This window comes from Echinococcus granulosus (assembly GCF_000524195.1).
Source record: "Echinococcus granulosus chromosome Unknown EG_S00039, whole genome shotgun sequence".
Taxonomy (NCBI): Eukaryota; Metazoa; Platyhelminthes; class Cestoda; order Cyclophyllidea; family Taeniidae; genus Echinococcus; species Echinococcus granulosus.
The window spans coordinates 594,686-619,476 of record NW_020170419.1 but is presented as its reverse complement, the minus strand read 5'-3'; the positions used below and the strand labels follow the sequence as shown (position 1 = coordinate 619,476).

Genomic DNA, 24,791 nt, shown 5'->3' with positions numbered 1-24,791 from the left:
CGGGTGCAGGTGGCCTCTTACTCTCTTCTCATAAAAGGCAGAGAAGAGCCTCCACCTTTTAAAAGCCACATTTTTTGTTTTTGAAGCATTTTCTCTCGTGCCTTTTCCTTTCTAAGGCTGCGAGTTATTGTACAAAAGTGAGTGCTAATGCTTTTAACAACCAGAAAATTCTTTCTTTTAATTTTAGACTTTTAAGATGTATTTTTTGGTGTAGCGAGACCGGATATTGTTACCTGTAGGCTAAAAGGGTTGATTATTCCCTCTCCATCCAATATTTCCCCTTACTTTTCCTATCTCAACGTTCATTAACAGGGCGAGCGAGTCATGAGTTTATTGACTGCTGCCTCCCTCCTAGCTGCCCCGACAACTTATCCCACCTGAAATGGTTTGCCATATCGGTGAATGATGTAGCGGTGACTATTGGCACTGGCTTTCTAGGTGTTGTCCACCGCATCCCCGATTGGCTCTGGATTACCTTCTAATCGATAGTTGGTTGGTCGATTTTTTAAGACCATTATTGGTTCTTAATTGAGGTCTTGAAATTGACACTTTTGAGTGCTTTCACTGTTTTCATCATATTTCCCCCTTTGAAGTAATCATTTATTCAAGTTGTTTTAATTAATGAGCCCACCTCATCAAATTATTAATCTTGTGATAGATCTCCTCACTCATTTCCTCCTTCATTTTCCCGTTTTTTAAAGGTAAGTAAAACAAAATACCAGGAGGATGAGGTGGTTCCAGATTTCATTCGTTTTATTTTCGCATTTACCGGGGAAGATTTATTTTCTTTCTACCCACTGTGCGTCCCCCCCACCTCCATCCTCCTCCTTCGCATCGTTCACATTGGGGACTTATTTTTAGACCAACGCGTACTAGATCAGTGAGGCACTCATTCACCTAAGATATAAAACCTATTCGAAAAAAAGTGAAAAAAACACGTACACACTAACGTTATCTTTAAGTGGGAGGAAGGGGTGGAGGACAAAGGGTGAAAGGACGGTAGGAAGGGCTCTCCTTCAGTGGGCACTTTGCATTCCTTTCCACTACTATTGACAGTAGCCTAAGTGGGAATCCGTAAACTTCTACATGTCCTTTTTTTACACCACATTTTAAAACCTACATTCTTGTATCCGGTCCACTGACTTTATCCCAGTCAGCTTGGATACTCTTTTCGCTCATTTACGTCAAATAATATGAATGTAAGTAGGGTAAACAGCTTAGTTACGCTTTTGTTACGGCGGTCCTGGGAGAAGTTAACGTAGGCCTCCTCAAGCCGCGAACGTTAAGTCCCCACCTTAACCGCTCGGAATATAACAAGATAAGGTGCACTAGTAACAAACAAGTGACATATATGTCCTGTTGCGTCAATATCGTTTATATTTATTCTACTGGTGACGAAATGTCAAGGCAAGGTGTCCCCCTTCCGACTAAAAAAGATCTACAGTACGTTTTTAAGTCTAGGAAATCCTGTTGATGCATGAATGACTGTGTGGGTGACGCCGAATTTCTTACTGAAGTAAGGGTAGGTACCACTTTGCACTCTCCTGTAAGACTGGAGATGCTGTGACACCAAAAGTATGTCGTTTTAGGGATTAGTAGGGTGTGAAAAGTGTTCATTGCTATCAGAATGTCAGGCGAAACGACTATAGCTACTGATTTAAGTAGTGTCTGCTACACGTTGTGTATTTCGATGAAGTGCCTCCACTCTTTTTGTTCAAGGCGAACTATGTCACAAGGAAGTCATTTAGAGGGTACAACTAAGAGGCATGCATTACACATTCCGATTACATTCATACTTTTGTGTTTTTTACAAGTAAACGTACTTTCTCTCCCCGCCTCCGTTGCCCCTCACCCCTAAAAAGTGGCATCTATTGCAAGAAAAATGTATAATTATACACTAATTTTGTGAGGGCTTCTTATTTTAACTCCCATTATTAAGTAACAGAAGTCGCCTAACACCTGGGTGGTTGGTATCAGATTTCCACCAAAGAAAAAGGAAAAAATAGGTGTGTTCTGTAGTATGGCTGAATGAAATGACTAGCAGAAATGCATTCTATTGTTTATTTGCAGGTATTTCGAAGCGTTTGCTTACTTGTGTTGGGAATTGAAACTCCCTTGGGCTGTAAGTACCTATAGAGAATCTACATGCACCTCCAAGCACACTACCCCATGGCACATTTTTAAGGCAAGCACATTACTTCATGGTCAGAAGACTGGGCTTGTTTTATGTCTGTGAGAGGGGGGGGGGGTCAAGCAACACTGCTTACCTGAGATCCATCCTTCCATCCACAGGATCTGGGGGGGGGGGGAAGTGTGGAGAATCGGTCGATTGGAAGGAAGTCCTATTCGTACAAAGTGGCCTCGAAGTGGAGCGTTTGAAGGATCCAATTTCGTGCTGGCTACTTTCGTTCACTCCTTACATGCCTTCAATATAGTTTTTCCAGATAAATATTGGGAAAGGAGGGGTTTCTGAAACCTCCAAATAAATGTGTTTACCAGTGGTACCACATGGAGATGAAGGGGTGTGGGCCCTGTTGGGTGCTTGCTTGGGAATAACCACCGCCGGTCAGTAAACAACCTCTTCCTCTCGGGATGCATGGAAGAAGTGATGCATAACTAGGCAGTCTGTGAAGCCTTCCGTTATTTGTTAAGCTTGAATTAACGTATCAATGTGGAGAGTAGTCTTTAACGCCGTTATTCATCATCTTAATCAAATTGCCGGATTGTTCACTATCTTTAAAGCCCCCAGTCGTCGTCCGCATTTCTCTAGAAGGTTGAATTGATATTACCAAAGTTTGTGGGCACTTGGTAGTGGTACAAGATTAATGAAAGGCATGATCAGTCGGGCAAAGCCGGATCAGAGGTCGCACCACGTCAGAATTAGGGAAAATCACTTTGATGTTCATTTTCTCTCCCCTTTTTAGATGAAAAAGAGGAATGCAGACTGCGCGATCTTCCCCACCGAGCTAACTTCTGCAATAGCGCATCGAATGGTGGAGACACGAAGGTGTGAGGAAAAAGCACTTTCTCGTTCAAGGGGACTTCTGGACTCCAATTAATCACCATTATCGCCCTCATTGCTACAACCTGCCATTGATGAGGTGCAGTCGATGTCAATGGTGGTATGTCAAAATTGTCAACACCACATAGACATTTTTTCTAGGAGGCCAAAATGACATCCGCAACAAAAGCTTTCGATTGCGTTCTATTTATCTGTTTCTACTATCTATCAAGTAGAAAAGTTAAAAATTGACTAAAAATCTACCGAAAATTTGCCACACTTTTATGACCATTTATTTTGACATGTGATCATTTGTCAAACATCTGCTGCTGCGTGATTGGGACCTTGCAAGGCCCCTCCACCCCCTGCGAAAAGTACATTTCTATGGGCTCTGTAACAGGCGGTTTCGGAGGATAGCTGAAATTTTTTTTCTTTTTTCCCTCTCTTTAAAAAGACAGTTTTCCTTGAGGATGCTAAGAAATGCGTTTTAGTTGAGTTTTTTCTTTATTCCAACTAAGAATCGCGATTTCCCCCTCCCCTGCTCCAATAGCTTTTCCCATCTTCAGTCATTGTTTCATCGAAAGGGAAGAGTTGAAGAGGGTCTCGCGAATCTAAGTCAAAAAGGATTCTGTTTCGCCTTCTTCAAAATCATCCTGACAACTGCCATTTTTACTATGACCTCTGACATGTCTCTTTATTCTTTTTGGGGGGAGGTATTAATGTTCTACAAACTAGTAGTGTTCTTTCCTGATAAAATGCTCTAAATTATGCATGTTTACGTGTGGAGTGTGCATGTGTGTGTGTCACATTCCTCTTATCCCCTCATTTCTCATCACACCTGATCTATCTGGTCAGGAGGTGGTGGGAAAACAGGAGGAAGTGTGTGTGTAGATGGGTGGGTGGGTTGGTCTGTTGGTTGGTTGGTTGGTTGGATGGTCGGTGTCCTTGATTGCAGACCTGACAGGAAAGTCAACTTTTGTACAAAGTAGAATGCTATTGCCATCTCCCTACGTGTTTACGCCCTGCACTTTCGACATTTCCTGCACTGATTTGTGACAGGTGAATTAGTTATTGGGGTTGACGATTTGGAAGGTAGCTTTATTGTATTTTACTGTCCTACAGAATGTCTGCCAGACTACTGGCGGAGCTATGCAGCGCTGTCATCGAATAGACTCATTTGTGACATATGGACAAGGTTGACATTGACCACGTCCATCCCGTCCACGTTTCGTTAGAACAAGGGACAGCTCGTTGTCTCTATACTTATGCGTGCGTGGAGGTTGAACTTTCAGGATCGGATCGTAAACTCGCCTGTTTAAGGGGGAGGGGGGAGGATACAATGCCAGTTGAGTCAAGCGTTGGAGGCCTTCTCTTGGGCCTGTAAATATCCTGTAGAGTTCGTTGTCCGCTTAGGATGCCACCTTCACAAATGTCAGCGGCGATGCTGCTCTCTGATGCCTTATTTAACGTGCACCTCCGAAATAAGGCTTGTCTCCTAGGGTGTGGTTGATTCTGTGCAGAGCTGTCAGGGCTTGACTTGATGAATGTATGGATAGATGGAGGGTTGGCATGTTATTTACTAATTCTTTCAAGCACGCACTTCCTCTACCCCTACATATATTTTGGATTAATAAGAGATAGGGGGTGGTAGGGTGCTGAAGAAAAAGCGGAAAGAGAGGACAGGCACCAGGTCATGATTTCATTTTTTTACTATTTCGTCCTTGTCCTGTTTTTTTCTCCCATCATGCACTGGTTTTCTTATGATGAAAAGGCAACTCTTCGAGGTTGGAAAATCTCATTCTATCTGAAGATGAGCCTGATTTTTCTATCAAATTTGTAGAGGCACTTTTTAAAACGTTTCTTTTTTGATATCAGGGTTTGTTTCTTTGCTTCTCTCTCCAATAGACCTTCATCTGATATCCTGTCAGTCCCAAGATAAGCATGTTCTTGAATGTGGGGTACTGAAGATGATCATGACGTCTTTCAGACTGTCAAGACACCTGTATGGATAGAAGAGAAGATCAACCATCATAGCTGCATAGATATGTTAGATGATTTGACATTTATCCATTGTGCCACGTATTTGTGACACCAGGTTCTGAAACGAAAAATGGGATGTCATGCGACATACATGTGACGTCCCAAGCATTTGTGGTGTGGGAGGCAGGCGATTTCTCTATGCAAAAGTACAGGACCTCTCTCTCCCTCCCCCATTCCCTGCCCCCTCCTGCAGGTAAGCCTCTCGATCCAGACCTTGAAAAGTCAACATTTTTGACATCGTCACATAGTGAAGCCTACTTCCTTTTGTCTGCCTGCCAATGTAGAAGTGTTGCGAGCATGAGGTTGGGACGAGGATGAAGTTTTACTTTTCCGTCCAATTTAAAAAAATTAATAATCGAAAGTGGATTCACCAGAGATCCTTTGTCGTTGATCCAACACTAAATGAATGGTGAGGCTCCCTCTTTAGGTATCCTAGTCCAGTGGCTCAAAGCCACAGACGCTACAATTTTTATCCGCCTTCTTGATTGACGGGATGCCAACTGACCCAGTGCAGATGTGTGTCACCATTGCTACGTTTTCATTGGCTTGTGGAATTGCTGAAAAATTAGTAGTCCCGTTTTAACTTGAGCGACCTCTAGTACAATAAAATAACAAAAATATTGGATCAGTTTACACTTGAGGCATTTTAAAACTGGAATTCCACTTGTTTTTTTTCTTAATTTGTCCCCTTTTTTGCTCTAAAGTGAAACAGTCACGCAAGAAGGTGGCGGCGGCGGCCTTATCTTTCACCACACCTGTATTTCGCACGTTCTCTTGCCTTGGGAAGTAATCACAGGTGCATTTCCATGTGACTCTCCTCTTCTCTATTACCTTTCAATAAGGGGAGCAGTTAGTCAATAAGAAAAAAGGAGAGGAAAGAAAAAGAGGTGAATTAACTTTCGACAATGTGAAATTCCACTTAGTTAGGTTGAGACATCAAAAGTGCATTCATTTGGGGCACAGGGATGTGCGGTTGAAATTGTGCGGTAGAACAGCGGAGCTTGAAGAGGGAGGGAGAGAGATAGAGAGGACAAGAGCGAGATTGCAGAGGGGGTAGAGGAGAAGAAGGTGCCTTGATCTACGCCATCTCTTTATTTCGTGCCTTTTTCTCAGGCACTTTTAATTAAACCAAGGCTTGTGAGGCAGACAACACAATATCGTCCTCCTTCTCTCTGTCATTTTTAGACCTCAATCAGGCACTTTAACTCATATTTGACAAGCTGACTAGTGCCTTCGTGACACCGGGACCAGTTTCGCCGTCATTTTTGAGCTTTTCTTTTTTGAGAAAATTCGAAATTGAAAAAAGGGCTGAAAAGCACACCTCTTTTAACTTTAACTGGAAATAAAAAATTTTTGACTGCACTTATTGGCATCCCCAGGGGCACAAGTGGGTGACATTAAATGGTGGCTAAGTCATCGCACATGTCCTAGGTCAGTTCACCTACCATGGTATTACCACTGTTTATGCGTGTGTGTGTGTGTTTGATAACAATGGCACTTTCTGCGGATATCTCATCATGTAGAAGCCTTGACGCCTATCAGAGTGCTGGTAGAACTTCTAGCTGCAGTCTGCCGGTTGTACGTCTGTCTGTGTCAACCCTGGCTGTGGTGATGTTGCCAAGTTCACAGTCTCGGTAGCCGTTCGTCTTGATCAGTGATAAAACTGCACACAAGGGAGGAACACGCACCTTTGGGAACGAATCGTGAACCCGACAAGAAAGTTAGTGCCCGTGAGAAACAAGCATACCTTCCCGCTTTTAAGCCATGTCTGATTGAAGTAGACCGCTGAAGGACGGTTTAGCAAATATTTGTAGTTACGCATTTTCTACCGTCATTTGATGACCCGTGAGGGATACTTCTCGACGCAATAATGGGTAAGTGGGGCTTTAAAACACGGTGTCCAATTCTGCCTCCTTTCCTTCCTCCTCACCTCCAACGAAAAGGCTATCGTTCAACTGTTGGGTTTGTCATGAGATCTACCAATTGTTGACCACACCTTTTCGCCTCAGCTTAAAGCCTGTGACATTATGCTTCTTTGCTCTTTCCCGTGTCCCCGTCACTCCACTCTCCGCTATTCATTACGTTGCACTCTTAGTGGATTATGCTTTCGCCTTCTGCGTAGTTTACCTTTCTTCTTTTTTACCTCCTTTAATTCACGCCGAGGGAGGCGAAATTGAACTAGAGAGCTTTGTAGAACGAACAAATCTGCTCCAAGTAAGGAATGGCCGAAAAAATGAGAGATTTTTCGCGCTTTTTGTTTAATAATTGCCGTAAAAAGGGAAGTTATGAGACTAAATTTGATATCTTTCCACTCTCCTCCCCCCTTCCCTCGCCCTCTAATTCCTCCTCTAGAATGAAAAGGCGATTATTTCATAACAAACTGGAAAGAAGGAATCGTAATAAAATGTTTGTTCTACATTTATTCTTCTGCCCTCGGAGAGTGAGGTAAGCAATCTACCCAGGTCTATGCGGTGCTATAAAATTTGACTGGTGCACCATATCTATCCTCGCACGAACCCTGGCGCAAAAGGCTATCCACACCGACGAATGGGGCATCATTACATTCCACACGCATTTGGTAATGAAATGGTCCTGTGTGTGTGTGTGGGTGTGTGTTTGAGAGAGGCGCTGTTAGAGTCAAATCGTGTCATGCCTACTGTGGTGGTCGGTACTACAGAGGGGGTAGGGGGTAGGAGCAAGTAACAAATGTGTCACAATCGTGCTTGAGCCAATCTACATCACTACGGCTTGATCAAGATAGCAGGCAAATGAGAGTAGTGCTTGTGAGTGTGTGTGTGTATGCGGTTGCGTGTGTTGATGACGTGCAGCTGCCTTGTGAACGAGTACGTTTATAATCTCCCAAGTCCAGGAATGTATCCGCAGACTGGCCACAGAAGGCGTAATGCAGTAAATAAGGCAACTTTTTATCGTTTTTAATGTGCATGTCTTTTATTTCGCCTGGCTGTATGTCTGCCGGTTGTTGTGATCTCGGCTTTAGCGCCTCTTAATTTACAGTCTTGTTATTTGTTAGATTCAATGAATATTCAATCGCAGCGTGTGAGACGTATGTGGGCAAATTGGCAACCTTAAAAGCCCCACTTTGATGCAAATATTATTTGGAACTACTTCATCTTTTGTGGAGTTTTGACTTATGCTTTGCCCTTCTCAAGTTTACTTTTTTGTAGCTACGAAATCATTGCGCCCAGTGTGCGAAACATTAATTTATATAAATTCTAGTGCTCTCTCTCTCGCCCCTCCTCACTCACTCCCTTCCCCCTCTCCTCCTTTACTCGCTCTCCATCCGACTGGAAATTTTATTACTTTTTTATGCTCGTTTTTCTATCTAAATAAAGTCAAGCAGAGAAAGGCAACTGCTGCTTGGTGGGTTCATTCTCGGTTCCTTATCTCAGCGAGGTACGAATCACGAGTTAACTTTGATCCTAGTGACTTCTCCACTGATGAACTCCAAGATGAAGTAAATTACATCTCTTAACTTGCTTCTGAAGGTTCTTTCACTTGTTTGCGTCTGGAGGAGACTGTATCCGATTCGAGGGTGAGGAAGGTGATGATTAGGGTGTACATCATTATCGCTGGCAAGTGGAACCAGATTTGGTTGCCATCGCCCACTGTACTCCTGCCGGAGGTAGCGTCCTACTGTCTACTCGTGCTCTCCTGTCAGTGTTATTGACAGGGAAGGGATTTTTTTAGGTAGCTTTGTGTGCGTGTGTGTGCTCCAACACTTACATCACCCCCACCGACCCCAGTTTTGTTCTCTTTGGGTCTTGACTTCAAAACTGGCTGGAACATTCACTACAAAAGGAAGTATTTCCTAACGATGAGAGCCATTTCACAGCTTTACTAATCAGTATCCATTCCTTTGTCATCTTTTTTTTCCAAATTAACCCCTATCCGTCTCAAATAGGACTGGGAGGTATATTTTTCATGCTGCAGATATTGCGGGTAGTCCGGTGTCATCTCAAGACCGGATGACTGTCAAAAGTGAAGAAATGAACGTTGGAAGGCCTTTTATTTCTTTTGTGCGTTATTTCAGGCTCACCTAAGAGGAGCAATTCAAAATACAAAGACTTAAGTGCTCGCGCTAAATAGAATAAACAACTGTCTCCAGTTTTTTCCTTACCAAATGAACAAACAGAAAACAGGCCTTTTTGGTCGATTCAATAGATCTACATTTACTAGGGAATAAGAATGTTAGTTATTTGACAGATTTCTGGTAATAACTTTCTTCACTCCCTCTCTGCTTGTCAGGAAAAGGTAGAGGTGGAGGGAAGAGTCCAGTTTGGTGAATTTGTTCGAATTTGCAGTCCACACACACGCGCACACATCCACACCTTCTGGAACTTCAACGCGACTTGGATCATTGATTTTTGCTTCGGAGATGTTGAACTTCCCTTGGATTCATCCCTTAAATAAAGCTAGTCTTTGAGGCATTTGGGGTGTTGTTATAAAGTTGGCAGGTTTTTATCCACTCTGGAATTATCCAATTTTCTCTCTCCAGATGCTAAAAGCAGAAGCAACCTTTTTGTACTCCCTCCTCTTTCCCCTTAGGTTCTGTCGCCTTGGAAAAAGGGGCACTGAAATGCTTATTGCCTTAAACCACATTTTCTTTTGTGGTGATAACTTTTCATTTGGCGCCCAAAAATTGGCTCGTTAAAGGGAAGCAAAATGAAGCCTCCGCTGTGTTGTCATTGATGCAATTTGAGAGGTGGGAGATTTTCAACACTTCTTCGTCTTTCCTTCCTTTTCAACATCCTGTTTTTTGCTCCTTTTTTTTGTAGTTGGAAAATTTGCTTCCCTCTTCTTTCCACCTCTTCGTCGTCATCGTCTTCAAAATCACCTCCTTTCTGCATGACCTTCAATAGGAAACTTCTGCCCTTTTTCTCCTCTACTTCCACCTGGTGAAATGAGCTAAGTTTTTTGATAGTAAATTTCGTCCACAATTTAATCCTCTCCCCGCCCTTTTTTTCTACGGCCTGTCTAATCCACCTGTGGAAGGAGTCCTTCCCCCTCACCAGTATACATTTCTATGCACTTCCACTTCCCCGCTCTTTTTTCTTGGAGGATGGAGGCGAAGGGAGGGGAAATGCAGAAAACAGGCATTTGGTTGATTTAGAAACCTTCGACATTTCTTCGCCTTTTCGATATCTAACAACAACAATTTTTGTTTCCCTTTTTTAAAATAAGTTTATTGAAAGAATTTTTAAGTCTTTTGAACTCCCAACTTACTACAAGGTAAAGAAGTAATTTTTTTGTCCACCGCTAGCCTTGCGGTTAAGGCATTTCTTTTCTCAAAAGAGAAGTGATGGCATTTCTCTCTCCTTTATTTCTTTTATCTCAAACCTTTAATAAAGGAATCTCTTTGTTAAAAAGGAAAAATACATGCGGTTACTTTCATTTCATAGTATTTATTTCCCTCCCCGCCTCCCCCCTTTTTAGTGGCAAATTTGGGGCGGATCTTCTGACTTGCTGACCGACTCCCTCATTTTTGGTCTGGGTTATTAGTTCTCCCGAATGGCCTTAAATAAATGCCCTTAGAGCTGATTTATCAATCTACTGCCTTTTGATGTATCCAAGCCTGCCAAATTGTCAATCTCTGGCAAGATGTCACCCTGTGTTGACTGATTTATTTCATCAAGACTCTCTCATTTCTTTTTTGCCACAATTCTCAAGCGCAGTTCTTTCCTCCGCCCCACCCTTCTTCTCGCCCTACCTTTTTGGGCGACTACACGAAATTCTCCGCTTCAAATTTTTCCAATTTCATAGAACTTCGAGCAATATTTATTTATTTAACGTATTACTTTCGCATGATTTTTTTTCTTTGTTTCTTATAAATATGGTTTCTACTTTTTTAAATTTCCTGTTTACTAGCAGGTTTTTCCCCTCCTACAACCTACCCCCTTCCTCCCTTTGCGTGCTTCTCAGGCCTTTACCGACCCTCTGCTTTTCGTTGTTTATTTTTTTTTTCCAAATTTTGACCTGGTGCGCTCCCACCTATGAGTTCTTTGTTAAACTTAATTTTTTTGCCTTTTTTGAGTTTTAATTTCCTGTTTTTAATTTCTCTGCCTTTTCGTGAGGAGGGAGAAAATTCTTCTGGAAAAAAGTTTATACATTTTTTTCCGTGTGTGTGTATGTGCATAGAAATCATCAAGCATTTATGAGAACCCGTGTTTCCTCTTCCATGATCGTAAAATTTCCTCCATTTTTGTCCCTTTTCGTCTCCATGCAGCTCTGCTTCACTAAAGGTGTTCTTGCTGTTTTTCTTTGTACAGCTTTCTTCTTCTCTTCCTTCCCTCATTTTTGTTATAATTTAAAAAAGTTTTTCTCGTTTCCATGGTTTTTTAAATAGTTTTGGTGGGTACAGAGTTGTCGCGCATTTTACCACTTTTTGGAGAACATGGTAATAGATGGAGAAACGAAAATCGTGCGGGAGGTTGGTTAGGACCTCGGTGATCGCCTTTGGTCTATCCGATGCAGCTGGCTCTGGTGCGCTCTCTCCTACCTTCCTCGTGTTTCGACTCCGATTTTCACCAAAGGTTGGCCAAAGTCGATGGAAGCGATTCAAGTCTGTCTGCTTCATAAAGGGTTCCAAGGTTCTGGTAACTTCTCGTCAAATCCGTCGTAGAAAGCACCTGGCTAAAGTGCGGTCCATGATTGCACAGCTCGGAGTCAGCTTGAAAGATTTCTCCCCAGATTGGGGGGGAGGGAGATGAATCACTAAAGTTCTCACTTTGATGAAGCCCCTCTTGGGTCTTGCCTACTGATGAAGAATTATGTACCACGATTAAGGAGTTACTTGGAGATTACCATGGGGAATTAATCAGAGGAGATATCTTTTTAACTGAAATCAGAAAAAACCCTGCTTTCTTCTCCTCCCTCTTCAAATACAAGTTTTTCTTCTCTTTATCACCTTACTTGCTGACCGACCGACCACTGCCTCCCTTGGTTATCAAACCGTGAAACTTCTCTCCAACTGTTGCGTTTTCGTTACCGATGCTCAGTCAACTGTAGTGGTCAAAGGGGAAAAAACTCCTCCATGCATGTTAGAAGTATTTTAAACGACCCCAAATCCTTTACTTTCTAACTCAGTCGCGTTTTGTGGACTAGCGGCCAAGTGCAGCGACGAGTAGTGGTGGTAGTAGGAGTTGAGTAGGCTCCTCAGCCATGAAATGTTTGTCTGTTGGCTCTTGTGGACAAGACTTTGCTCTGCTTATTCTCCTTGACGAAGGTAAGAGACCACAAACCGTCGGTAAAAATCAAGGAAATAATTAATTAGTTAATTTTGTTCCACCTACTTTTTTTTATTATACCTGGCGCCAGAACTTCCTTCGCGTCCGCTTCAATCCACGTTTCCTCCAAATCATTGGGCTTATATTCAAAGGGAGAGGTGGGGTTAGCTAATCCTTCTCGGAGTTATTTGAATGCTCAAGTAGTTTTTATAATTTTTTATCATCAACATTGCCTCCATTATTTAATACGGCTCTTGTTTTCCCTTTAGAATGACAAACGTGATGCCTCTCGGGGAGAGGCGCCTCGACGCCTGTCCCTAGATTTAAAAAAACGCCTCCTACTACATAATTAACATTTCAACCTTCTCATCAGGACGGCGAAAGCGCTGTCCACACAAGTACGATCAGATGGTACCTCTCATTCTCTCGATGTTGCTAATCCTGAAGATGATGGTTGAGTGATTGCAACCGAGGCGTTTCAAGAAATATCCATAAGGCGTAAGTATCACAAGAAATTTATTCTTTTTTCACCTCGGAAATGACTGAATTGCAAGTAACCTTGGATTACTTTGGTGGGAGTGGAATGTTACTTCATCCAGCTTGTGAAATGCATGTTTGATGCTATCGTGGGATTACACAACAGACCAATCGGCCGTGGATGTAGCTCTCAGGGTTGACAGCTCTCAACCTTGGTTACAAGAGCAGTCAACTTGTCAGACATAGGAAGACTTGTCAATTAACACGGCAGATGTTAGTTATGTGCCTAGAACTAAACTGGGGCTAGTGTGGCGTGGCATTCATGGAACTCATTAATGGCAGATCATCCAGCCTTGTTTATGGGAGTGTGTATGCAGCGGGCAGAATTTGTAACATTAGGTACCTCGGTTTTCAGCTAAACTTTCCTCATAATTCCTTCCTGCTGACTTCCACTTTTAGGTCCCACCATTTCAGCTGATTTGAAAGCACTGCTGCTTCAACAAGGCAAAGCTGTGCGATCATCGAAAGAAGAGGAGATTTTTAACGGTGCAGGGAGTGGGGAAGAATTGGATGAGGAAGAACTGGAAGAAAAATAATTTACCTATTTACTTTCTTAGGTCTTTTTCTTTTACTCTTCCATATTGATGAAGTTGTCAGTTGTCAAATAACACACCCTCTAAATGCACAACAGAGGTTTTGAAGTCTTGTCTCTCCTCCGAGGACTTATGATACAGCAACCGCAACATGGTGGTATCTTTTGTCTCTGCGGTGTTTCTCAACTATCCACTTCCCATGCCCATGTTTGTTTAATCCCAAGATAAAGAGGCTAAAAGGTAGGCTCATATTTTTCCTTCTTCCCTTCCCTATAATGTTAGTTTCTCAAGGGCAAGTTTGTGGTTGAGTGGTGGGGGCGGGGGTGCGGATCCTTTGAGTTCTTTCTTCTTATTGGCTGATCAACTAATGCCTGCCTTTCTGACTTTTGAAATGTCTTCAAGCTAGTTTTGTCTTGTAAGAATGGGAATATCTTTCCATTTATGTGATTTTCTCCTTGCATGCACTTATTTTATCCTCAATACTTCACGCTCTTAACACCTAAGTGTTCAGTCCCCTTCCTCACCTTGAAAAGCCTATGATTTCATACTTGGTGCCAGCGCAACTTCTCGTCAAGCGTCCCCAGAAATCGTCCTGAAAGCGTTTACCTGATCCTCAAGGAGGGTTGAGAATTGGTGGCCACATCATTTCCCAAGTACTTTGCGAGCTGTCCCCTACACTTCATAGCGTATCCAGTTGACGCGCCACCCCACAGTTAGTAAAAGGGGGAAAAGCAAGTTCTGTCATTTCTCCCTCCCAACGGCAGATTTCACTGCATGAGTTGTCTCGTTCACTCACGCATAAGGTGGAGGGAGGGAGCAGGGAAGGCCTTAAAGTCTTGACACACAAGCACCGAGCAAGGGAGCATGAGAGGTTTCATGCCACCCTCCATATCTAGCTGGCTGGCTAACCAACTGGACGTGTGTGTTTATGTGACGCCAAAGCTTGTCGCCATAGTGGCGATTTTTATTGGTTAGGCCATAATGCTCGCGGTTTTGATAAGCCTTTGTTGCACCTAGACACGCATCTCCCAAAACCGCATGACGTCGATGACGACGACGAAATTGGTGGCGCTAACTAATGCAATTTCATAATTAGCACTCCAGCCGGCTCCCCTCCTCCCACCTTCCCTCCTAGAGCCGCCTACCGCCTAGGCACTGTGTGGCATTTTCCCGTCTAGACGCCTCGATTACTTACCTGGTTGTCACATTGCCTACTGACTGGGTAAATTCCACTAGGGAAACGTTTATTTTTTTTCTCCCCTTGGACTGATGAAATACGACGTGGAGGCAAATGGGGTGAGCTATCCATAAAGATGGTGGGGAACTCAACACAATCCCAGCTCACGCCAAATAACAACAAACACATCGCATTCCATTTCATCTAAGCCATTTCGATTGGCCTTGACCCTGTTTTTACTTTGAAATTGACCAATCAGTGAGATGGAACGAAATTGTTAGTTTTGACTGGACGTTTTAGAGGGCTCGGCAATTAGGCATGAAAAACGTTAACTTCTGGAGAATTAAAACTGGTGTTGGAGTGAATACGCGGGGGCGGAGCCGACAAACCAGGAGGTTTTGACAATGGTAGAATGTACTTCTCATGTCACGCATTCAGCTAGCCTGTAAATTCTCCTGTGTGACTAAGACGAAGGCAACTTCAAGATCATAACGCCTTTAGAGGAACTGGTTTCTCCTCTCTAGGGGGCCCAGAAATAACGAGTCTAGGCTCTTGTCATCTCCTTTAGCCTATATGTGTCGACCACCAAGTGTAGACTTTTCTCCGAGGGTCTTGTCAAATGTTGACCTCTCGACGACTCCTTATGCGCCTTACCTGACCTTATTATCTGGCCTTCAACCAATGACCACTTCATCGTAAATGCTTTTGTCAGCACATACACACACACAGAGCATGCAGGGCCCTTTAGAGGTGACATGATGCTTGTTTTCATCACTCATTCCCATCAGACATGCCTGAAAGCTATTCTCGACGCAAGAAGAAGGTCTTCCTCCAGCACTTTATCCCCACTATTGGAAGTAGCCGGTACAAGTAGATAAGCTCGAATCCAATCCATCAGGCTAGTCCGGTGAGAAGCGAGGCTTTTAGATGAGGGGGAGGATTATACCGATAGACTGATGAGTATTTCTCTCCAAACACTGGATCCTTAGGCCTACCGCCATGTCTCCCTCGCTCTGATTGGTCAGTAGCCAATTAGAACGCTAGAATGGGATCAGCTCGGGGTGTTCAAAACTCCGGCTTAACGACGGCGAGGCAAGATACCCAGAGTTCTGGTTATATGCACATTTTCGACTTTTGAAAGCCTCGGTCTTTATAACATTCTTTTTTTCTCTTACTCTGGTTGCCATCTCGATTATATCTGCGATCATTCAGAATGCCATTGTTTAAGAAATTCACAGAGTTATTGGCCTCTTGCATGTGGGTGTGTTCTCTCTTCTGTAATACAATAGTGGTTTATCCCTCGGTTTTGGTGAGGCGCGACTTTTGTACTTTGAATTAGCCCCCTTGTACCCGGCTGGGTGGGCTGGCCTTTTGGGCCATGCCAATAGCCCGGACACCTTCTCCGTGCTGGATACATATTCTGCCCGAGTATTTCGTCTTCTTTCGTCTTTAGGGAGTCTCGGGATGCTACACTTCTCTAGCAGTGGTAATTCTTTGTTTATCTCGTCCTATTTTTTCGCCCACTTGAAACATCGAAGCGCCTTTTTCTTCCCCTTTGATGTATCACCTTTAATTTATCCCCCATTAACTTAAACAAAGGAAGGCCAAGAGAAAAGGCAGTGGCGCTATCTTATCAATTAAACGGTGTTAAAAGGATGACTGACAGTAATAATTACCTCAAAGTCTTATCGCCTTTCCCCCCCCCACACCTCCCTACCCCGTCTCCTTTCTTTCTTATAAATAGATGTCCATATTTTGACGTGGATTTGGGATAACGTGGGTGAGAAAAAGAGAACGAGGAGTGACCTTGAATCGAAAGTTCTCGGGTGAGAGTTATTTGAACCAAAGGAAGGGATGGGGGGGGTTTTTTGTTTACTCTAATTTATAAGTCCCTTAATTTTAGGCTTATTTTTAGCGATAAGTCAAAGATTGCATCTGAATGATTGGCAATAATTTATGGCACTTTTGAATCCATTGAGGGAAAAAGTTGCTTTACTTCTGTTTTAATTTTATGCGCTAAATTCGTTTTGATTTTAATGATAAAGAATAATATCTGAGCTAGACGGTTGTAGGTGATATAACGCCGCCTAGCCCCACGCCTATAGATGCGTCGAAGAGCTGATATTCTGTGGAAGACACCCACACGTATCCAAGAAGTGCCCGAAATGGACTTGCATTTTCCTTCATCTTTTTAACTACGTCTGACATAAAACCGCGCGATTTCATAACAAAAATTCGGCCCTTTTATTTGCCTTAACCACCAAAAGTCAAAATTCAGAGGAAGGAGGAGGAGGGTTGGAAAGCGCTGGAGCGCGGACGGGATGCGAGGGAAAAACCAACGAACTTGTGTTTAAATCTTACCAACAGTAAGGCTTCTCAACTGGACAGCAGTAAGCCTTTCTATTTGCATATTCCTCTGCTTCCTCCACTTTTTCCCCACTTTTTTCCCTTTTTTTTCGACTTAAACCTTACCAACACCATTTGTTCTGCATCAGTGTCGACTAAGTAGCCAGTAAAACGAGTAAAAAGGAGGGCAAGAATGAAGGAAGGAAGCAGGAATAGGAGGGTCGTTGAAGCTAATGGGATTATTCAAAAATTATGTTTTTGAAACAATCGGACGGGCGCTTATGAATGAGCTATTTTGGCCAAATGCTTTTATGGCGGTAGCGCAGTGTTAAGATTATTATCTCGTATTGATGGTTATCAGACTTTATGTAGCTAATCTTTTTCTCCCATTCATGAATATTTTGATGAAAAAAATGAAATGTAGGCCAAGATTTGCCGTGTTTTAGACTTTCCCTGTCTTTCTTTAATCATCTTTCTCCCCAAGGTCTTCTCCTCCTCCTACTTTGGCCCTCCTCCTCAATGCCTTCTCCAGGGTAGATGGCACCTTCTGGGCCACGAGGATGGTCCACAAGAACTGGTTTCTACTCACTGAAATATTTTATATAACAATCGAATATAGCACATTCACGTTTACTACTTAAAAGTTACGGAACTTACATGGAGGGTCGTTTTATGGAAAGTAAATATCGGGCCTAGCATCATCGTCATCAGCCGTTGCCTTTTACATTGAATACAAAAATTAATCTCATCTTTTTTGTACGAGGAGACGTAAGTGAGGTTCTTCCATTTTCTTCCCTTCGACAAATGTCCATGTGGATTTGTTTTCGGTGTGTTCGTGTCAGTGTTTACTGTACCCTCTGTCACGTATGACATCTAGGGGGTACAAAAAGGTGGCCCGAAATAATAAAGTTTAATTTTACCCCCACAAATCCTTTTAGAAGAGGTAAAGAGAAGACAAGTAAAACATACAGTGATCGATTTTGGAGCCCCATTATATCCACCGAACTTTAGCTGAGATGGGGGAATTTGAAGGGTTAAACTTCTACCCTTTTACCTACGAAACACTCGGAGTCATCGAAACCGTGGCGATAGAACATATCAGTGTAGAGGGGTAATACAGAGGAGGGCTGAAAAGCCCCTAACCTGTGAGAATAATATCTGGACCACTAAAACGACTACTTCATGCTCATAGCTCACTAAACTTCCGGTGGATCTAGACCCTCGCAAGCCCCTCTCCCATTTCCCCCCGAAAGGGAACACCCTTTTGGAGAAAAAGGTATATGCAGATATATGAGACTCTTTGATAAGGTAGGGATGCAGCATCACTTGGATGCATCCTCCAATCGACTAGTAGGGGTTTGACAAAAAAGGAGAAAACCTGTGTTAACATCACTTGCCAAATGTTCCCTGGGGGAGTGGAGTTACCCGTTCGAAAAGTGGCAAATCAGCATTGTCCCTGGAACTGGTTCCTAGGTTTACCCCCCTCTGAAAGTGGGGAAAGAGTACGACGTCGTGGTTTTATGAGAAGGGCCAAAAAAGCTGAACAGAAGAGGCTTTGAAATCCACCATCTTATACCAAAGTCTCATCCTCTTATAGAAGTAAAAAAAAAAAAAAAACTAGAATGGCATTTTCCCCCCGAAATGGCCTAGCCTAAAAGGTCTTATTTGTCCACCGGCAGAGATTGGCGAGGAGGAGGCAGACCCCTTTTTCCACAAAATATTAAATAAATTTTTAGTAAGTTGGCAGGAGTGACAGGCTGACATTCACAGGATTTACTTAAATAGGAGAGGAGAAAATGGCTTCCCCTTACACACGCATCCATGGGCAAATTAGGCTGCGCACCAACTGGGCTTCTTTGTACAGCTCGCTCAACCCTGAGGGTTGTTTCAATTAGCATATTTCTAGGCGGGTGATGGAAGGACTGGGAAGGCTGGGGAAAGGACAAAATCCACCGCTATATTTCATCGCTCTTCCTCTCTCTCTTTAACACCAATTATCATAGCCCTTTCTTCTCCCGAAAGGTGGGAGACCTAGAATCGTCCTTAAGATTAATTATATCCAGCATTGAGAAGGTAGCAATGATCGTCTACAAATGAGAGATCTACACTTCTTGATGGGACTGGATGGAGGACAGCACTGCTCTCCCGCTCCCCCTACCTCCGACCTCCCTCGATCTGCACGCTATTTGGTAGTAAACAATCACCTTGACAGATGGTAAAGGGCAAACAAGAAATAGTGGAGATAGGACCAAGAAAACACTGCCCTTCTCTTTAAATTGGATAAACTTCATGAATTCCATCTTGATAGTTGACTTTCGCTTTAGTAGTGCGATAATTCCTCAAATCGACCTATGCCTCGAATAGTCGATCCCAAGTGTCACGCGCGGATTTTCGTTCCTCTCTTCTAGGTTCCTTTCAGTCCTACCAGAAGTATGGATGTCGACCCAGGGTAGACAAGCGGAATATAGGCTCGTAGGATAGTCGGATCGAGGGGGAAGGCGGAGAGGGATTGCAACCTACCCCTCGCATTATTAATGTGCGAGTTGAGACGTAACTGCACCCTCTGCAGACTCTGGCCAGTATACCTCTCTCGTTGTTGAGAGGACTCAGTCATCCCTTGTTTACATCTTTCAGGTGAATGGGGAAAGCGCGGAGGCAGGGGAAGGACTTGGACGCCGCATTCACCAGTTGAAGTGTCGATGCAATACTTTTTTGATCAACGAGCAGTATGCGACATCTCGGAGTCCTGCCTAAGTGGAGGGCTTGACCAACATGCCACCAGTCTCCCCTCTTGACATCACTAATTACCATTCAAGTCATCTCTGTCTACGGCCAGTCAGCCCCATCCGGAACCAAACATCGGAGTGGGCACCAGATGCAACACATCTCCACTACACTCATTTGTCCGACAATTTATGGGAGGATTTAAGAAATAACCCCAAATTATTTGAGAGGGAATTGAACCGATGGACCATCAATGCCTTTGCAGTCCAGGCGCATAAACAACAACTGCATCCAGGCAGTCAGCCAAGCAGACAGGCAAGTTAGGATGCAAACAGACAAAAAGCTGCAGTAGAAACCTCACTAACTTTTTCCGTCTTTAAAACTTCTTGCAATTCGGATTTAACCTGATTTAACCCTACAGAAGGAGGAATTTGCACTCCACTCCATTGCGGCTTGCTGCCCCCCTCCCTACCCCCGACTCTCCCTACACTCAAACTAAATCTCTGCCACTGACGCAAGCTCGTTCATCAAGTCATTCAAATGAGAAGCACATCATTTATGCACTCGGAACAACTTCACGCAAGGCAAGTTTTCCCCCCCTTCTTCTCCTCCTCCTCTGCCACCTCCTCTTCACCTTCGCCTCCTCTCTCCTCTTCCTCATGAAGGAGGTAAGTTTTAGCGGGGTTAAGGATGTGTGTACGGAGGTAGGCGGAGAGAGGGTGAAGGATGGTAGAAGGAAAAGAAATGAGAAAAAAATCGTAATTTTACCTTTAAATTTACTCATCAAATGGAATGTCATTGCCGGGTGATAACAACTTCGAATTGTACGGTCCTTGGCGCCTCAGTAAACATGGAGGAATAAAAATGGAGTGGGAATAAAAATGCGTAAGTTATAAATTCCTGTAAAGAAAAATTTCCGCTACTAAAATGCCGCATTCTCGTGTCTACCAGAGGCTCTAAAATGGGCCCTCTTTTTAAGGAGCAAAAAATGAGAAAATTTGTCACTCTGCTTAGGTGTAAGGCAGGTTAATTAAGAGGATCTTTTAACTTCTCCCCAAGCTGCATAAGTCAGACCACCTAAGTGGCTAAATTAGCGATTTCCTATTGGCTAAAGATAGTTAGGAAAGGGATCTGATGGGCGGGGCGGGGAGTTGTGCTGACACTGAGATCAAGGAATTTTATTAACTTGTCCTTCAAAGGCAAAAATCATAAAAGTGGAAAAGTTTGTTATTAATTACTCAGCCTAAAAATGCACTTTAAATGCTGTATTATTAATTATAGTCCATCGATTTACAAAATATTCACCCACTACTAATTAGTTTATTAGCGACCACATTATAAAATTTGTCCTAAGCCTGTTAATATTCCGGTTTTACAATGTTGTTTTGTAATTCTGACATGACAGCTTAGGCTGGATCACCAAACATGGTTTCCAAGTTGAGAATAATGACTGTCGAGTTAACTCATTTGAGTGGAGGGTGGAGGGGTGGAGGAGGGAAAGACATCTTGTTCATGAACAAACCACACTCTGTTGTATCTCAGCGAATTTCACCTAGCACTGTCACACAAGTGTAATATGTCATTAGGTCACTAGCTGATTGATTAACACGGAATTTTGAGGGATTTTAGCTACACCGATCACCCAGTAGACATCATGTCAAATAACAGGGCGACGGTTATATAATCCTTCCCTGACTGACTCCCTCCGCTCTCCACCAAGCTCTCCACTTCCCTTCCTTTGCTCGGTCAATTCATGGGGCATGGCAATTTTTGTGAGGATTGGTGTGCAGTTAGGTAAAGGTGGACCAACTCCATTCCTCTCTCACTCGAGGGTGTCTTGGATTCACATCTCATGTCGTCAATCTCAGCTCCCTTCGTTTTCTCCACACTCGTCTCCAGCCTGTCCCATCATCACTCTGTGACTTCCTCCCTCATGTCAACCCACACACGTACACATACGCACACCTCCTGCTGTTTTAGCTGTCAAACGGTACGCACGATTGCCACACACTTCGCACTTTCTACTGGCGGTTCATTGCTCCTTTTTACCCTTTTCTTGTGTACGTGTGTTTATGTGCCGTTTCCGCTGTCCACCAAACTTCACCTCTACACACGTCAGCTCTACCCCCCTAAGAGAGGGCAAAGGCAGGCAAAGGTGGGTAGAGGAAGAAAGAGGGAGAGATAGAGAGCAATTTTCCAATTTCTTGTAGGCGTGCATTCGTGGTAAAGTCAGGATGACTTGGCACAACTGAGAGAGAGAGAGGAGGGCGAATTTAGGGCGAATGACCTCGTCTCAGCCACGGTTTTATTCGTATTTAAACCCCCTCCTCTTCTTAAACAAAACGTAGCCATTTTTGATGCTAAAAATAAAAGATGGTATGCCGTTAGTCAATATTTCGCTAAAGAGTAATTCTTCCCGCTGAATCAGTCTTGGCGATACTGGATACGAGACCTTGCTCTGTGTAGCCTCCACCTGCCGTGCACACCACTGCCTTTTATGAATGAAGTGGTGCTGAGCGCAGCAGCTCAAAGTGCCGATTGGAGCATTCAGCGCCACTTAAATTAACGCCGAGCTGCGATACGGCTATCTGAATAGTCAAAGTCGGGTTTCATCCATCAAGTAGGATTATTCTTGGTATTCTGTAGCCGCTATTAGCCCTCCAAATCTTCCATTTTTCCCTAAGCTAGCTTTCGTTCTAATGTAATCTGTGGGTAAATTGACAGTTATCTTCATCCCGGTGTGACAACAACCGCACGTGTCAAACTGCCTCTCCAGTCAAAGTGTTAGACGGACTAGTGAGAGGGGTCGCATGACCCGTTGGAGAATATGTCATCACAACGGTTACATTAAAGCTTTTCATACTTTTAGGTAATTGTGTATTCCAGCATTGGGTTTTCTCATCTCCAATCTTCAAATTTACTTATATAAGAAAAGAAGTAGACCACCATGCCAATAAATTTAAATACAGGTAATACTATAGAAAGAGCTACTATTATCTCCACTTCTTTAGCACATCTTCGGACGGTCTTGTGACACTTCTCCTCTCCCTCGCATCAGTGTGTGCTCCGCTCATGCCCCGAATGAGATGTCCTCTTCAACTCTTTTGTTTACTTCGTAGGCGCGGTTTTTCTCAATAAAATGAAAATGAGATCTTTTGACAGTACTTAGCTGGAACTCTTAAATTCCTTAAATTTATAGGCAAAAAATGGGGTCAATCACAAACTAGCCAGAAACATTTAAATATAGCTACTGACGAGAATTAATTTAAACAAGAAGAAAAATAATGCAGTTTTAAACTCAATTTCAGTCGATGTGAAAATTTAGTAAATTTGCTATTAAAATAGGTCATTTTTTTTGCCACTTTTTGTCAATCAGATTGTTTATGTCACAATTCATACAAAGGTGCCGACCCTGTGAAAAAAAATAAATTATACGTTTTCGATTTTTATGCCCTAAATAAAAGGAACTTCTCCGTCAGTTAGAATTAAAGATTTACAAATCGAAAGGGATTAAAATACTTTGCAAAGTAAGTATATTATCTGAGATCAGGTAACTTCCATCCACTTTTTCCTTTTTGATTAACAGGAATCACTTGACAGGGCACTGGACTGGAAGTTTTGGGTTCTGTTTCCTCACAGATCGGTCTCCTAAGCTTTTTCCTTCCCATTATAAATTGTTATTACGGGTATATCAATTACTTAAAAAGACGATCCAGTCTGGTTGTCCTAAGCTGTCACCGTCAGCTTATCAAAAATGAAGTACTTTAGTTCACGTTTTTTTCACCACTTTGTCCATTGCAATCTCTTCCTCTTCTTTTCAATACCTCTTAATTGATGGATGGTATATCTCTCACGCATAGTTCCTCCTTTTCTCTGCGATGGAGAGAGAGGGTTTTAGAACCCTACAATTCTGCAAATGGATGTGCAAAAAATCGCTTTCGTCTCCATTTCTCACGAGTTTTCAGTCATGCCTACTTGTTGAGAGATTTATGCCCAGATGGGCCAAATAAAGAAAGGGAAAAGTGAGGCGCTTTTGTACAAATAATTAATGGCTGAAAATCCTCTCTCCATATCTCCGAAACCTACCCACCTTGTGTACGTCACTATGAAAACAATTGAAGCTTTAATAGTGAATAAAAACTTGCCAGTAGGAGCATGGACAAGTGTTTCCTTTCTGTTAAAGAAAACTATGAATTGCTCCAAGTACCACTTTTTTTGTAGGGAGCAATGATTTCCTTCTAGACAGGAAGTTGAAGTGACATTGAGGACATATTACGATTAACGAAACCTGGTGCCTCGATCTCCAGCCTCGGGTTTTGGGTTCTAGATGAGAGTACCTCTTTCCCTAAGAAAAAGAGCCTTTGGCATTGCCCGAATCGACTACATGGAGGGAAGGAAAAAAAGTTTAACTTACCCTTGCTTTTTTTCCCTTATTCAAATTGATATCCAAATGCGAAATCAACAATCCACCTACACGATAGTCGAGGTACAATACGCAGTCATTTAAAAAAACTACGCAGATCGGTTTAAAACAAGGAATGAACCACCAAAAAGGCGGTTGAATAATTTGTTGCGTCTTTTCCATGCCCTAAACTTGAAAAAATCTCACGTCCAAAGCATTTAAAATTTTTATATTTAAATTTCAAATACTTACCTTGTGCCTATTTAAAATGTTTTGATGCTAATTTGTGCTGTAAGTAAAAAAGTACTTCTTTTCCTCTAAAAAAGAATTTACCATTTTTTACGAGTTGGTGGAATTTTACGCAAGACGGTTGTTTTGAGGTGTGGAATCCGGTGAAAAGGCACAATAGTGCCGTAAACTCCGCGCCGATGTTCCAGACACAGCACATGTCCAAGGCAATCCTCCACAATTCTCCCATGTCACTTCTTGGACCTCCATTTAGAAGCTACAAATGGGATTTATTTAGTCTAGCAACTTTAATGCTTTTGACAGCTGTTTTTTTTGCGGGTTGTGGGAAATTTTAAAGAAAAGGGGCGCAAAGTTTTTTGAAAAAAAACATTAGGCCCATTGAATGACTAATCAGTACAGTGGCCCCGAGACTGTTAGCCCCGTCCCCTTTCCTGTGGTATTCCAGCAATAGAGGACGCCTGAATAGGAACCTCCGTTTGAAGGCAGATGATTCATATGGAAATTTATTTTTTGGACGGTAAATCCGCCGATGGAATAG

General features: G+C 42.8%; 1 protein-coding gene across 1 annotated transcript; it reads left to right on the top strand. All coding sequences in view use genetic code 11, as the record gives it.

Moving 5' to 3' along the window:
• Positions 1 to 12,220: 12,220 nt before the first annotated feature.
• EGR_05404 (hypothetical protein) lies at positions 12,221 to 23,360 on the top strand (the record flags this gene model as incomplete). The annotated part of the gene is made up of 8 exons (XM_024494653.1): positions 12,221 to 12,284; positions 13,380 to 13,455; positions 17,240 to 17,298; positions 17,498 to 17,557; positions 22,472 to 22,571; positions 22,948 to 23,005; positions 23,067 to 23,152; positions 23,189 to 23,360. The coding sequence occupies 8 exons, from the start codon at positions 12,221 to 12,223 to the stop codon at positions 23,358 to 23,360; spliced, it is 675 nt and encodes a 224-aa protein (XP_024350980.1).
• Between the last annotated feature and the right edge of the window lie 1,431 nt (positions 23,361 to 24,791).